Genomic DNA, 15376 nt, shown 5'->3' on the forward strand with positions numbered 1-15376 from the left:
TGACGGAAGGGTGTGGCTCGCTCCGGGCCTGAAAAAAAAAAAAAAAAAAACAACAAACAAAAAACCAACCCAAAACACATCACGTCAGTTACCTCAAATAGCATGGTTAAAAACAGCTACCTTGCACATTAGTTTCTAAGGGACATAGTGCCTCAGTTTCCACTTCATAATATTTTTTCATAAAAGGTACTTCAAGTGGCATAATAAAGGTTGTGAAAGATCTCAGTTATTGCATGCTCCAGAGAATGAGACTATGATACTTAGAGCCATTCTCTTAATATGCAGAAAGCCTATCAACTATTAAAAGATTTTTGCATTTATGAAGCATTCTGCAACATGGCTGCTCTAATTAAAAGTAGTTAGCTTGTACTTCTGTAGAATTAAAGTAATTGATGTAGAGCTTATAGTTGTTTCTTACAGTATTCACTGTGGCAAGGGGATTTGGAACTTCCCTCCTCCTGTTCCTCCAAGTTACTTGTATGGTTTGCAGCTTGTGCTGAAATAATTTGGTGAAAAATGAATTTATAACTTCTTACATTACTGTTATTAAACCAAAATATCACTAAGAGTATGTAGCTGCTCTATGTGAGTCAGAAGTCTTGCCTACTAGAAGAGGTGTCAGTCTTATTCCCTTTCAGTTCAGACTGTTAAAAATAATTAGTCTTGGCGCTTTTATCTAAGCAAACAAAAAGTAACTTCTAAATCCTCTGTGTGGTTTTATTTCGCAGAAAAGGAAAAAGAAGCAAACTAAAAGCACCGAAAACTAGGACAATTAACAGTCTTTGAGAGCTAGAGGCATCGCTTACATCTAAGTCCCAAGGGATTTTTATGTAACGTTTGTTAGTGTTTATTGAAGTTGGCTGTATAAACTCTGTGTGCTTTGATGAATGGATACTTTGTATATGTTCTAATTAGCAACACTCTGCACCTTTGGCAAAGGGTTATGAATGTTTCCTTGTACACAGGAAGGTAATACACCCCATTATCTGGGTGTTGACATAAATGGTTTGTTCCTACACACTGATCTTGCTTTCATCTAACATTCTAGTATTAGAACGTATGATTGTGAAGTAGGATGTATGATCTGAATACAGGCTGATCAGACTGTGTAAGAGATGGCAGCAAGTAGTCAGAAGATTTACTGTGCCAGCATGCACTTATTTTCAAAAGAGCGATGCAGACTTTCTTTGGAATAGACGACTTCAGTGAGGATATCAGAAAATTTGCTTTGATTCCAGCAACACGTGGATACTACGTGGATACTACCACTTTATGGTTGCATGGATTGTTACAGTCATAGAAAGTAAGAACATGCTTGGCAAAGGTTATAGAGCGATAGGCTTTTGAAGAATTTTGAACAAGCTAAAGTGCACCAATAGCTTTTGCTTTTGAGTTTTTGTTCATCTTTTCCTCCTCCTCCAACCCCTTTTTTAGATGGCTCGTAGCTATGCTGGTGTCTGCACTCTGTAGCATTGTCATCTGGTGGATTGTATGTGGCTCCCTTCTGCCCAGCCTGCTATTCTGTCTAGATGGTTTAAGAACATAGTAACCATCAGGACCCCCTGAGAGAGAGCCACTGTGTAAGTGTCCCATTCCATTTCTCTACAATAGCTGACGCTTTCTGTCTAGTATGTCTCATAAGTGCATGTTTTCATATCATACTTCTTACTGGCTTTGTTGCAAGAGTAAATTTCACTGCTCTGGCTGTTGTATTTTTGTATCTATTATTTGGAATAATAGTGATTTTTATGGCTGGCTTGCAATACAAAAAGATGCAGAGCTTTTATTAGGATAATTTATAATTTTGAAGCCTTTCTTCTCTGCATGCCCCTGCAAATAAGCAAAACTGTATAAACAAAACAATATTCGTAAGAAGGAAAAACTACTGCTTTAAAATATGATCCCGTCCTTTGCGTATTGCAAATGAAGATGTTAGCTGCAGCTTTGCTTTGAAATTCATGAACTTGCAAAGGAGCTTAGTTTCCCTAAGGATGGTTTTACTCATGTGGAATTAGAATGTATTAGAAATGTCAGTAGGTCTTTGTTTTTACTAAGAGATTATAGTATTATGTGCTGTAAAAGGCACTAAAATGGGACTTCTCTTTTCCTGTTTAGCATAACAGAAGATGAGGCAGGTTGCAGTATTAGGTCAAGGCTCACTTGTTTACACAGCCAATGTGGTTTCATCTTCTTTTGTTCCCAGTTACGTTATTTGTAGAGCTTTAAAGACTAGTTAAATCCCTTCTATCTGTTATTTGGATTGAGGAGCTGAGTGAAGTATTAAAAACATTAGTTCCTTGAGTACTGTTCTCACTTTCTCCACTGAGCTTTTGTCAGTGGCTCTGCCTTGCTTCCACTTAAAAGGTGCAATGTCTTCATCAAACAACAGCTTCCATCTTTTGGCCAAACCAAACTTCAGCAGCACACCGAACTGCCAGGAAACCCAAACAAGAATTTTTTGCTTGCTACTGTGTCTCCCTGAAGCAGCTCCACCACCACCCTGGATGGAATAATTCCTATTCATTCATTAACCAAAACAAGGAAGTTTCAGCTCAAACCAGGAAGTTTAGCCCAAACCGGGACATCCTCAAAGCAAAATGGTTACTTTGGGTGCGTGCTTGAAACTGGTGCTCTCACAGAAAAAGCAGGTCAGCGTACTAAGCAAGAAAAGGCAGCGTCTCCTAGCAGAACATTAAGAGTTTTAATCCTTCTTACCTTTGGCCTTGCAACTTTTTGTCTGCATTTTTAAACAGTATGGGATTTTTCATGCTGAAGTCAGTAACCTAATAACTAAGGAATGAGAACTGGGGGACTTGTTGACAACTTAGTTACCCTTAGCAGAGGTAATCTTAATGTATTCCTGTGGAGGAAAAAAAAACCAAAAAAGAACTAAAAATCACTTTAGCTTTCTTTTTTTGCTGGTGACTAAGTTTGTCAAAAAATGTACTTAAATGAGAGGCTTGCTCCGAATGCAGCAGTATTGCTTATCTCAGTGTTTTCCAGAAGTCAGCCCTCAGATTTCTGAAAACAGAATAAAAAGCTAAACATAAAACACAGGTGTAAAAAAATTAAACAGTCTGTCCTTTTTTTTTTTTTTTTCCTCCCTGTACTGGAAGATCAATTTCACTCAACTATCATCCTTTCTCTTATGGTTTCTGTGTTCTGTCTAAAAACTGCCTTGCCAGAGGAACAGAGAAAAAGCTGATTGAAATTAGTAAATGTGTCATGATCCAAGCAGTCGGGTTGCAGGTGCTGCTGCCTCATAGCCAGGACTGATAGTCGTACAATGTTGTGGTTTATGCCCAGGAAGAGAAACACTTAAGCTTTTCTTAAAAGCTAGGCTGACATTCTCTCCATTAAGCAGCTAGTGTCCCTTGTGTTTCAAGAGACCAAACTATCAGTCAGGATTATGAATCTCTCTTGACTAGCCTAGCAGTCCTGTTGGCTGGAGCCCTGTAGACTGAAGGGTATCAGTCACTTGTTGCCTGTGGATGACTTGGAGCAGTGGTAGAGCTCTCAGGCTTATTTTTTTAAAAATCATGAGGTGATGAAAGAGAGAGCAATACTGCATTTGACAGGCCTCGTAAGACAGGTAGTCTTGGCAGGAGTAAAATGCCCATCGCAGGTCAGAGAAGACAGGCTCGTGTTTAACCTCTCTTCCCCTCATCCCTCCCTAAGATACCGTAGTAATTTTTATTTTAAAAAGGCTCGTTATGTGGATTTCTTTTTCTTCAAGATGTATGGCATTTCAGGTTTTGTGGATTTTGTCTTGGCTTGTGGGGTTTGGGCTTCTGTATCTTGGTGGTATACCTGTCCACCCCAAAAGTGCTCCGAGTTAAATAGTGGAAAAAAGTTGTGAACTACTTAAAAGATGTTACTACTGACCCGAACGCTGTTCCATTTAAGCAGGTTTTGATTTGCTTAAGGGCAAATATATTAGCTTGAATAAGAAAGTAGCGTATAAACTAGTCTGTGTTTGGGCAGTGTGTTAGGTTCAGAACTACCAAGTGATGCTTCCCTTATAGATTAACTAGAGATGAAAAATTCTTACAATATATGGATTACTATTTTAGTGGTGTGGCTATTACAGCATCCTGTAGCCTATGTTCAGGAAATGTTATCTCTTTTTTTTTTTTTTCCAGTATTTTTCATTGAGTTAGAAAACCCTTGTGTACTCAGATGCACTTTCTTCTGGTGTTTCTGGAAGTCTGCTGTTGTCATGTAGAGCATGACATGCTGTTTTACATAGACAGTTACAAAAAAGTAAGGTAGTAAGGTCCTGAGGATCCTACCCTTCTCTAATATAGTTTGGGATTTTTGGGGGGGTGGGGAGTAGGATTTCCTTTACTGTGGCTTCTGCTCATATCCATTCTAAAACCTATTTATTGAACCTGCTGTCAAGTGAAGCTGCTAATCTAATTATGGTAAATGAGGATTCCATACAATAAGATAGTTGTTTACTCTTACCTTAAACTCGTATGCAGTAGCATTCTAATAAAAGCTCTGATAGCGCTGTTACTGCTCCTGAGCTGACAGATGTCGGGCCTGACAGCTCTGACTGTTTAGTTGTAACACCATATCAGATGATGCTGTGAGTGGGACCTCGTCTGTTTTTCCTTGAGGTCTGCTAATCATCAGCCTTGGAAGTCTAGAATTTTAGTCTGATTTAAACATATCTGATCCTTCAACAAATGTTTTGTCCACAGGGATTTCAGTTAATCTTTACTCTTGGGTAGCCGTGTGAAACCGTGTATCACAGAGATACAAAAATGATCCATCAGCTGAAGAGCAGGTGATGTTAAAGGTTCTACCATTCTCACAGCTGGCTCGGAGATGATCCCATAAGCCAGCTCCTTCTCTCCCTCCTTTTGGTAAATAACAGCACTCTTAAGAGGCCCTTATTGTGGTTCGTTTGGTTTTAAGATGCAAGTATATATGGTCACCATTCCTTTTAGAACCTCTTCTTTTCTTTGGTTTGAACAGATAAAATGAAATTCTGTGGGAGGTGAGGGCTTACCTATGATACATTGAAAAGATCAATATTTGTGCAAGATGGTATCTCAACACTTCACAGTGTTTCAGTTTACATTAGATAAGTATGTGTGTTTAAGCCATGTATACTCACCTATTTTCTGAACTTCTGGTGTCTGGAAAGGACGGACACTTACAAGAGGAAGATTATAACCATTAGGTCATGTCCAGTAACGTTTGCTCTCTTTTATGTGTTCATTACATGCATTTTATACAGAGAGACACTGTATGTGTATATTTAAAGAAAAAACATAGTTTTTCCATATTTCTGTCTCCATGAGCACTAACAAACCAGCATCTGGCATGATTTGGTCATGCTCAAATGTCAGGGATTAAACGTTACGGGGTTAAGGCAGCTTTGTACCTTTCCATTCAGTCCTGGAAGTTGCTGGTGGCACAGAGGAAAGGTGCAATGCAAGTCTTTTTTCGCCACTGCTGTAATTTTTAAAGCTGAGGTGAAAGTGCAGCAGCCCAGACTTGTTCATGTTGTATGCACTGAAAAGATAATTTTAATATTAGATAACACGTTACTGTTTAATAAACTTACGAGAACTGGTTTACAAGCAGAATAGAAATTATAAAGTGAACTTTCAGGTTTTTAACCTTTTCACCTTGGCCATGAAAGGAAAAGAGATTGTTGAAAGAATTTGTGTTGTCTCCAGAAGCATGATAAGGTGTTGAAGGTATCTGGTTTTTGTTTTCAGCCTCTGGAATAACCAATTTCTCTGATTTTGGGTATGTTATGTTTACAGTTGAATTTGCTTTCTATTTTGATAGTACTTGCCATTACAGTCTTGTATCTTATCCCAGAGGAAGAGAAGATGGTTTGGTTTGGACTTCTGCAAATCAAAAGACAAGATTTTGCAAGTCTGAAATACTAAGAGAGAGTTGTACAAGTAGAGATTTAACATGCTTGAACTTTGTGGTTCTGTAGTCATCTGTTTGATAAAAAATCTAGAAGTATGTGGTAAATAAGGTTCCTGATCAATTTTACTGCGGTAAAGAATTTATTTTAGATGAAATTATGTTAGATGAAACTTATCTCTAATGCACATTCTAATTTTGATATAAATTTTTATATGAAAAAGTGAAAGCATGGGGGCAGGGGGAGGATTGCATTTCTGGTTTTGGTGAATATGTCACATGAAAATACGTCTATTTTCTCCCATTTATGCCTGTCAACTTTTGCTCCAAAAAGCTACATTTTAAGTTCCTATTTAGGATTCCTTGAAAACAGTTTCTTCAGAGTATTAAGCAACCAGACTGCAGTTTATACAACTCAGTTAAGGTTTTCATTTCAATCTAATACATTCTGCTGACACAGATGGACTCAGTGAAGCCACTGAATATTAAGAGTCTAATAACAGCAGGGGAAAAGAAACAGTAATAGCTAAGTTACACTTAGCTCTGAATCTCTACAGTGATGCGTAGTTTTATAGTTGGAACTTGCGCCGATGGAATAACTGGGGAGTAGATGATGCACCAATGAGGTATCTGTGGACTCCACTGACCACTCGTCACTTTTTGTCTCCGGATTACCATAATTTCACTACAAGTATTTAGGAATACAGAAGACAATGGTTTCCCTGTGAACCAGTTGGCTGGTGGCTAAAAAGAGTTGTTTGCATATCAGAGTCAGGAATTATTTTCTTATTGATGTAAGCAACACGAGGATTTATTTGCCTGTTTAAAGAATTAGTCAATATATCGCTCTAGGGTCTTCCAGAGAAGTGGTTGAGCACAACCAGCATGTACAGCTGAGTTCTGAGTATGGTGTAGTAGTTCCCTGTAAGAGCAAAATGCCAGCATATGCAACGATTTTCCTAGCCTACTGTATTTGAAGGGAATATCTTATGGTTAATTGCAGGAAATTTAGACTTTGATCTTCACAAATTTAGTTATTTGAGGGTTTTTTCTGAATTCCTTTCTGTGTCAGTCTAGAAAAATGTTTGGTTTTCTTGCATACTTCATTTCATATATATATATCTCTTTCTTTTTACCCCCAGAAATTTAAAATACAGTTTCTTTTTGTCATCAAAAAATCTAACAGAAAATTCAAAAACATTAATTCTTTGAAAGCAAAAGAACCCAAACTGACCAATGAAACAAACTGCTGTGCTCTTAATAAAACAACTTGCATTACCATAACAAGACGAGGATTTATTTGCCTGTTTAAAGAATTAGTCAATATATCGCTCTAGGGTCTTCCAGAGAAGTGGTTGAGCTCTTAATAAAACAACTTGCATTACCATAACAAGGTAACAAGGACATTACAAAGAGAAGGATGTGTTTCAGGCAGAACAGTTTGCTTTTCAGAATGATTTGTGAAAAGCCAGCTGGTCCTTGTTAGCTCTGCTGCAACTGTAATATCCTCTTTTTAGTGTTTTTCCTAGAAACCTTCAGGTTATATAATCTTTCTTTTTTCCTACTCTTTCCAGAGTAATTCTGCAGTCCAGAGTTCAGAAAAATAAAACCTCTGAACCTAGCATTTCTGACAGTAGAGACATTACTAAAAGAACTACCAGGTCTGCTGCAAGAAAAAACAGTTTAAAAAGGTGAGAGTTACCCTCTTTACAGATCCAGTAACTGTTCTCTAGGCACATACTTTGAGCTGGCGTATCCATTGCTGACAGGAGCTTTTGCCACAGTTCAACTCCTCCTCTAAGCAATGGGAAACGAGAAACAATTTTATGGTTTATGTCATGTACTGAAAATATCTGGAACCTTAAATCTTATGTCATTTGTTTATGTTGCTCAGTCTTTCAACTTTAAGAATTTTATGTTGTAATTCCTAATGTGAGTCAGAACTACGGAAGGTGAGGGATTTCGGCAACAGGAGAAAAAAAAAAAGCTTTTCTTTACCAAACCTCTGCCTGGAGTAAGAGGTGGAGAAGTTGTTCACAGCATCAAGTCAATTATTAGTCAGTACATGAAGTCAAAACTAAGGGGAATTTGATGGACAGCTGACATGCAGTAGTGGTGGAGAGGAGAATTGTGTAAAATGCACGTGTGCGCTGGTGTGAGATTTTGTACTGAGAGTATGGCTGATCATCTGCACTGAACCTTTCCAGCAGAACTTAATGAAATTTTAAATTTGGATGGATTTATGCAAGACTGAGAAGTGCCTTTTGGCCCAGAAGCATATGGCCACACTACTACTGTCTTTCTTTGTGTGTGCATGTGTTCCTGCCCCTCTGTGGCAGCTCTTCAGGTCATTATCAAAGAGGAGCCTGAGAGCGTAGCTTAAAACTGTTTCCAAGCCATTTCCAGTGGTCATAATTCAGCAGAATTTGCTTTGTGCCTGTAAAGAGAAACTTTTGAATGGGGTTGTCAGGTGCTAAAGAGACTTACTTCTGTGGCAAGAGTAAAAGGTGGCAAATGACATGAAAAGTAGATATGCAGCTTGATTTACAAATATTGCTGAAAATTCTGAGTTCTTATGCAGCTTTGTCCCTGCAGAGCTTTTCTTTCCTCTTCCTCATCCTGTTACCTTGAAGGTAACAGAAGTTGTGAAAATTCACTCTTACCAGGCAACGGAAATCGTCGTTAATAGTAGACTGCAGCAAATTGTAGTCAGAGAATTTTTAGCAATGACTGTATGAGTTTACCTTTTGATTTGTATAACAGTATGTTAAAATATAATCTCTTTTTCCCGAAATGGATCTTTTACTGAACAGGGTCTCCCTGTTCGGTTGGTTAGGTTTTTCCTCTGTTTTGTATTGTTTTCACCATGTCAGTTTTGGTCCAAACGGAATTGATGGGATTCTATCCTTAGGAGGAAACAACGTCCCTGACTGAAATAGAATTCGTAGAGTTCAGTTATTCTCAAAGAAGTCCCATAGGTGTATTGCCAGATTCATGGCTCTGAGGACCAAGGATCAGGCTGATCTCAAACTTTATGAACTACTTCATATTTTAATGGATTTTCTAAAACTTCTTCCCCAAATGTTTCATTCTATGTACTGTATCTTTTCTTCTAACTCTTGTCATCAAATAATTTCTTGGATCAAAGAATATGCTTGGATCCAATAATCGAATTTGTCCTAAGTAGTTAAGTCACAGTTCTGGAATTCTTAATATCTTGTCATCTGAGAGGGCTGTTTCGTGCCGGTCCCTCTAAAGGGTGTTTTGGAATGACTGTACAATTTCACGGACTTAGAATGCAGTACCTTGTTAATCTTCTGGGTGTCCGTTTATTTTTCCTGTAGCATCTGACAAAACCTCGCTTATTTTCTCAAACATCCCTTTGCTTTTTCTTCTAAGTTTATGTTAATTTCTTGAACTCTGTGCAGTTTGCATTACTTCATAGTGCTCAAATTGATTGACCTATTCCAGATCAAGCTGATTGCAGGGTAGAGGAGAATAATTATTATTACAAAACTGAGATCAGTCCCTAACCAGCATCTGTCTTTGTCAAGATCTTCTTGCCTTCTCTGAAGTTCTGACATTACTGTGTACCCTTATTATTTCATTTTCTTATCTTATATGTTCCAGTGGAAACATCTTGCAGGTTTTTTTGGATTATACTCATTTCTTGATACTTTAGCTCATTTTAGTCAATTCTTTCTGTAGATGAATGTCATCTGCAGCCCTTCCTAACACACTGTAATCTGCAGAGCTGGGTAATACATCTGCGTTTCATCCTTCACACTGTTGGAGAGACAATCATAGAATGCCTCCAGGATGATTTTTCAGCCACAGCAACCATTTGCAGCTAAACACCCTATTCTGTCTTTACAAAGAAAATTTAAGGAATTTCAGTCCTGTGTGTAACATTCACTGCGTTTCCTTTGCAGACCATCTTTAGGTGTCAGCTGCCATCTATGGAAGACCAGTACTAGTGGATGTAGCACGTTCTGTCTTGTGATTGAAGTGACACTGTTGTTGAACTGCAAGAAATGGCGTTACTGGAGCATTACCCACAGTCTTTATGTGTAGAAGCCCTCCAGTGTCTCCAGTTAAGACATATTCCTTGTAGATTTGCCAGTTACTGAGAAGTTCGTGTTTGAATTTTAACACCAGATCTGAGCCAAGTGAATCACAGTAAAAGAAAAGTGAAACAGACTTTTCCGTGTTAACCACGCATAACCGAACTAGGATTATGTATATAGTAAGTAGTTGATTAGAAGGGAAATCTTGAGTGGTGAGTGAATTTTGGTAGGTAGAAGTGCTCAAGGGAAGGGAGTCAAGTTATTACCAAAAAAATCTTTGGGAGTTTGGACAAAAATGTATGAAAACTGTATTGTATAGATTCCTTTACGTCTTTTAACCAGAGGAATATTACAGAAGCTCACAGAGAGGAATAAGCTTTGAAAATCTCCTATGCTTTTGCTTTGCTGGGATTTGTAAAGCAGCCTTCTGCACCCTTGTTCAAGCACTGAAAACTACTTGCAGCATTTCAGAGCTTGTCTCTGTGTAATCTAAATCTAGCTTAAAAAAATTAATGTTTCTTTACTATTCTTTCTACTTTTCCTACAGCCTGATACCTCAGAGGGAGAGAAAGAAAAGGAATGCTTTACAGCAAATGTGCTTAATGAAATTACGTCCTTTGAATCCTCTATTGCTTTTCTGTATGGAACGGACCCTTTCTTCACACTGTCTGTGGTCACACCGGTCCATGCTTCCTTTACCACCAGTATTGCTGTGTTCTTAAATGCAGTGACTTTTATCTTCTCTTACTTTCTTTGGAGTATTGCTTGCCTTGCCTTTTTACCTTACCAGAAATGCTTGAAATATGTATCGAGAACATTTTTAACTTTTTTCCTCAACTGTGTTTTATTTCAGCAGCCAATCCATCTCAAGGACTAGAACAGTATTGCATTAAATTCCAAAAATCAACCAGTGTTGAAGAGGATATTGAGGAATGAAGGGGATGTGACTACAAGGGGCTTGATGCAATTTAAGGAAGATTACTTTGGCTTCATTTTTCAGCAAAAGTGAAACAGAAGAATCTCTCCCATGCTTGTAGAATAAAATGAACTATCGCCATGCTTGGTAGAGACTTTCCTTACGTGCTAACACTTCCTCAAACAAAACCAACAAAATCTGTATGTTCAGACTCAGGTGTAAATACTTAAGCTCTCTATTATAAAGAGGGCTTGCTACTAAGAATGATGCATGCATATGAATTGTGATGGCAATCACTTAGCTGCTGACAACCAGAAATGAAAAGATGGGGAGAGCTTTTAAATATATAAATCTGCGTTGTCCATTCAGACTGGGCTCAAGTCTCCACTTGAGACTGAAAATCAATTACAAAAGCTTTCTTCTTACAGTATCGGTACTCTGCTGTGTTAATTGGCTATTATTTCTTATTTTGTATGAAGTTTTGTATGAAGCCGCAGTATTGAGTGCACAACGTTAACTATTGTCCACTAAAGACTGCTTTATTTTCAAAGGTTGTGTGGTTTGTTTACTTTGGAAAAAAATTAACTGTAATCAATTAGCTTCATAGAATGGAATCACCGAATGGTTTGGGTTGGAAGGCACCTTAAAGATCCTGTAGTTCTAATCCCCTGCCATGGGCAGGGACACCTTCCGCTAGAGCAGGTTGCTCAAAGCCCCATCCAGCCTGGCCTTGAACACTTCCAGGGAGGGGGCATCCGAAACTTGTCTAGGCAGTGTCTCACCACACTCACAAACTTTCTTCTCCCTGTGGTCTTAATCCCCTGCCATGGGCAGGGACACCTTCCGCTAGAGCAGGTTGCTCAAAGCCCCATCCAGCCTGGCCTTGAACACTTCCAGGGAGGGGGCATCCGAAACTTGTCTAGGCAGTGTCTCACCACACTCACAAACTTTCTTCTTCATATCTAATCCAAGTCTACCCTCTTGTAGCTTAAGAGTGTTAGTCCTTGTTCTGTCACTACACTCCCTGATACAGAGCCCCTCCCTGCCTTTCCTGTAGGCCCTCTTTAGGTACTGGAAGGCTGCAATAAGATCCCCCAGAGCCTTCCCCGGGCTGAACAACCCCAGCACTCTCGGCATTTCCTCATAGCAGAGGTGCCTCAACCCTCTGATCATCTTCGCGGCCCTTCTCTGGACCCATTCCAACAGGTCCGTATCTTTCGTGTGTTGAGGACTCTAGGGCTGGAGGCAGTACTCCAGGTGAGGTGTTACCAAACGGAGGAGAATCGCCTCCCTCAACCTGCAGGCCATATGGTTGGCTGCCTGGGCTGTGAGTGCACTTCACCGAGTCATGCTGAGCTTCTCGTCAGCCAGCACCCCCAGGTGCCTCTCCTCAGAGCTGCTCTCAGTCCACTCATCACCCAGCCTGTGTTTGTGCTTGGGATTGTCCTGCCCCGTGTGCAGAACCTCGCACTTGGCCTTACTGAACTTCGTGAGGTTTGCACAGGGCCACGTCTCAAGCCTGTCCAGGTCCCTCTAGATGGCATCCCTTCCCTCCAACTGTTGACTTGGTTTTGGTAGTAACAGATCTTTTGTTGTTCATGACCAGTCGTTCTTTTAACTACTTTTAAGTGCTTTAAATGTGGCATGATTTTAAGGGGGAGGAGAAACAGCTTAGCATTTACAGCACTGCTGTCATACCACAATGTCATTACTGTTTCTTTTGCAATGTTCAGGTCCTTTAGGTGAAACTTTAGATTTCTGTATTTAAATAAGTAAGAATTTTTCCTGGGTTTTATTGGTATACGTGGTAACATGAGGATGTCACTGTTTTTTAGCTTTGAGACAGACAATGAGCGCAGGGAAAACAAAAAAAGGGAAAACAAGCTTGCTGTACAACTGAGACTGGGGTGGGACTCAGGTGTAGTTTTTAACATCTTAAATAAGTCTTTGCAAACTGCGGCTTACCTCTGTTAAAAAGCAGTGTAATTCTTATGTGCATCTGTCCGCGGCAGAAATTTTAATTCACTACAAGACTGTCCTCAGGCCCTGGCAGTGTTTTTTCCGTGCTGCTTTTCACATTATGAGCTCTCAAAGCCGGCTGTGCAGTGATTTACCCTTGTCTGCCAGCTGCACATCCCTCAGATGAGGACTGTTACCACAGAGCCTTAAATACGCCACGGCTGATTTAATGACTCTTCCAATAGAAAGTGGAAGAAATTGAGACATCTGAAATGTTAGCAGTGGAGTAACCGCAGTTTCTAAAGATAGAGATCACGTCTGCAAGGGGGAGAATTTTACTCTTACGGATGTAAACGGGCAGGTTCAGTGACTAGTTTCAATCTACATCCTTTAATACTAAGCTTCCTCTTAGGCTGGCGATATTTTGAATGCTAATATGAATAACCACACACTGGCTGGAAAACATTTTGTGGCAAGAGCATCATGTCTTGGAGGGGAAGCGGGATTTGAAGTGCAAATAAGCTTATGGGTACCATCCATGCATTTGGATAGTCAAAATTTGCCAATATGAATACAAAGAAAACAGTATGGTGCAAATAAAGGACCACTGAGGCTTAAACACCAGGTATTTTTTTTGTTTTCCTCTTAATTTTTGACCCTCGTCTTCTCCTAGGTGAAAAGCAAGTAAGAGAGGGACTGAATTCAGCCTGATACAAGGATTAAAATTTGGCTGCCTTTTTTTTTTTTTTTTTAGCAAGCCACTTGCCCAAAAGCTGAAATACCGGTAACCACAATTGCGCAAATAGAAATCTGTGTTTGTTTTTGAAAACAATTTTATTTTGGAAGGTAGAAGGGATGAAACTAGCGACACGAGAGGGTGGGAGTCAGGAGAAGGAAGATAGATACTCACTGTGTTTGGCTTTGCCCTTCTCTCAGATGACCTTCCTCTTTCAGCATCTGTGGTTTTAAGCTAAAAATAACCAGTCTGTTTCACACTCCAACTGGAATTTGCCTTTTCCAAAGCAACCAGCAGAGCCATTAGCACTTCCAGGTTCAGGGGAAGTAAATTTGCGTAAAACGAGGGCACAAACGCACGCAGCAGCAACTCCAGTGAGCTCAGCCAAAACGGCATGTTTGGCGTGACTGTGTTTCGGGATACCCCTTCCACCACCCCGTATCTTAGCAGGAAACACAGAAACATCATGGGGATTTTACGTCTGGACTCTCCAACCAGCGTTACGTGGGAAAATTAACTCATTACCTCATTGCGTCCCATCTAACTGCATGGCTTGGTTTGTTCTGAATTTGTACTGTGTCTAGTGTTTTTATTACCCATACCACATCTGTCTTCAGGACAGGAATGAAGAGTGGACGCGGGTGAGGGAGTCCTCGGTTTCTGAATCTTTTTTGAGTTGTGAAGTAATAGAATAATGTGCCAAAATGGAACGTGTGATGGCAGCTGCACCACTGCTGTGCCGCACAGCGGCTGAACGAAGTTACTCCTACTGCCATCAGCTAGGAGGTTTTCCTAGAAAGCCTTTTCCTTCTTTCAGATACGTAACAAACGGATTGTCCCTTGATCTCTTACTCAAAAGTAAGCAACATACTCCAGGGCTCTAATATCGTGGGTCAAATTGCTTCCATTAAGCATGAGTAACTTCTCTCAGATGTTAACCCAGACCTTGTCTTTGCCCTGTATGACAGCAGAGCAACCGCTGCTCGTTTAAAACAAGATTTGTAGAGACTCGTGTATTAAAATGGAAAAGAAAAAAAATTATATTCCCCAGTTAGTTAGTTAGTTAGTTGAGCTGGCAGTTTTTATATTAATGGTTTGGAGACGACTGTCTTGTGTAAACTCATGTACAGACTACCAAGACTCGTGTATTAAAATGGAAAAGAAAAAAAAATTATATTCCCCAGTTAGTTAGTTAGTTAGTTGAGCTGGCAGTTTTTATATTAATGGTTTGGAGACGACTGTCTTGTGTAAACTCATGTACAGACTACCAAGATCTAAAATTTCTTGACTAATCAGTACTGTTCATCCTGATTGTTTTTAAATTGTATATTTCTATCATATTTTTTTAACTTGGATTGACAGAGTGGGAGTTTATTTTGCTGAAGGTATTTTTAAGATAAAGCTTCATATTATAATATTAAGCAGTTCAATATGTATTTCTGTCATATTTGAAAATACTGCATATTGTATTTGATTTTATACAAAATGTTGAATAGTAAGAATTGTAAACATGAACCATGTACAATTAAAAATAATAATCAGAAGAATATTTTCCCTTATTTCCAGCATTCTAAAAAAACTGAGCACAAAATCATATCTGTACCACACTGACTCACATGTACTGTGAAAAGTAATAGAAGAATCTCAACTGCCTGATAACTGTTAATTAAAGCACAAAGCCTTAAAACATACCATTTTAATTTAAAAAATAAGAGAACTGGCTCTGCATTTGAGGGGACTCCCTTTGGAAAACGGCAGTAATTGTATTGGAATTGCTGGGATGCTGCTACCCAGTAAATAACA

General features: G+C 39.2%; 1 protein-coding gene across 1 annotated transcript in view; it reads left to right on the forward strand.

Annotated features, from left to right (window-relative positions):
- Nucleotides 1-10855, forward strand: part of LOC104498144 (dual specificity protein phosphatase CDC14B-like) — a gene marked incomplete at its 5' end in the record, with an annotated part of 35883 nt that extends 25028 nt beyond the window's left edge. Inside the window, one exon of the mRNA XM_010141490.1 lies at nt 10816-10855. Coding sequence (XP_010139792.1) covers nt 10816-10855 — 40 coding nt within the window. The remainder of the gene's footprint in view (nt 1-10815) is intronic.
- Between the last annotated feature and the right edge of the window lie 4521 nt (nt 10856-15376).

Source organism: Buceros rhinoceros, unplaced genomic scaffold (genome assembly GCF_000710305.1).
Source record: "Buceros rhinoceros silvestris isolate BGI_N320 unplaced genomic scaffold, ASM71030v1 scaffold11858, whole genome shotgun sequence".
NCBI classification, from domain to species: domain Eukaryota; kingdom Metazoa; phylum Chordata; class Aves; order Bucerotiformes; family Bucerotidae; genus Buceros; species Buceros rhinoceros.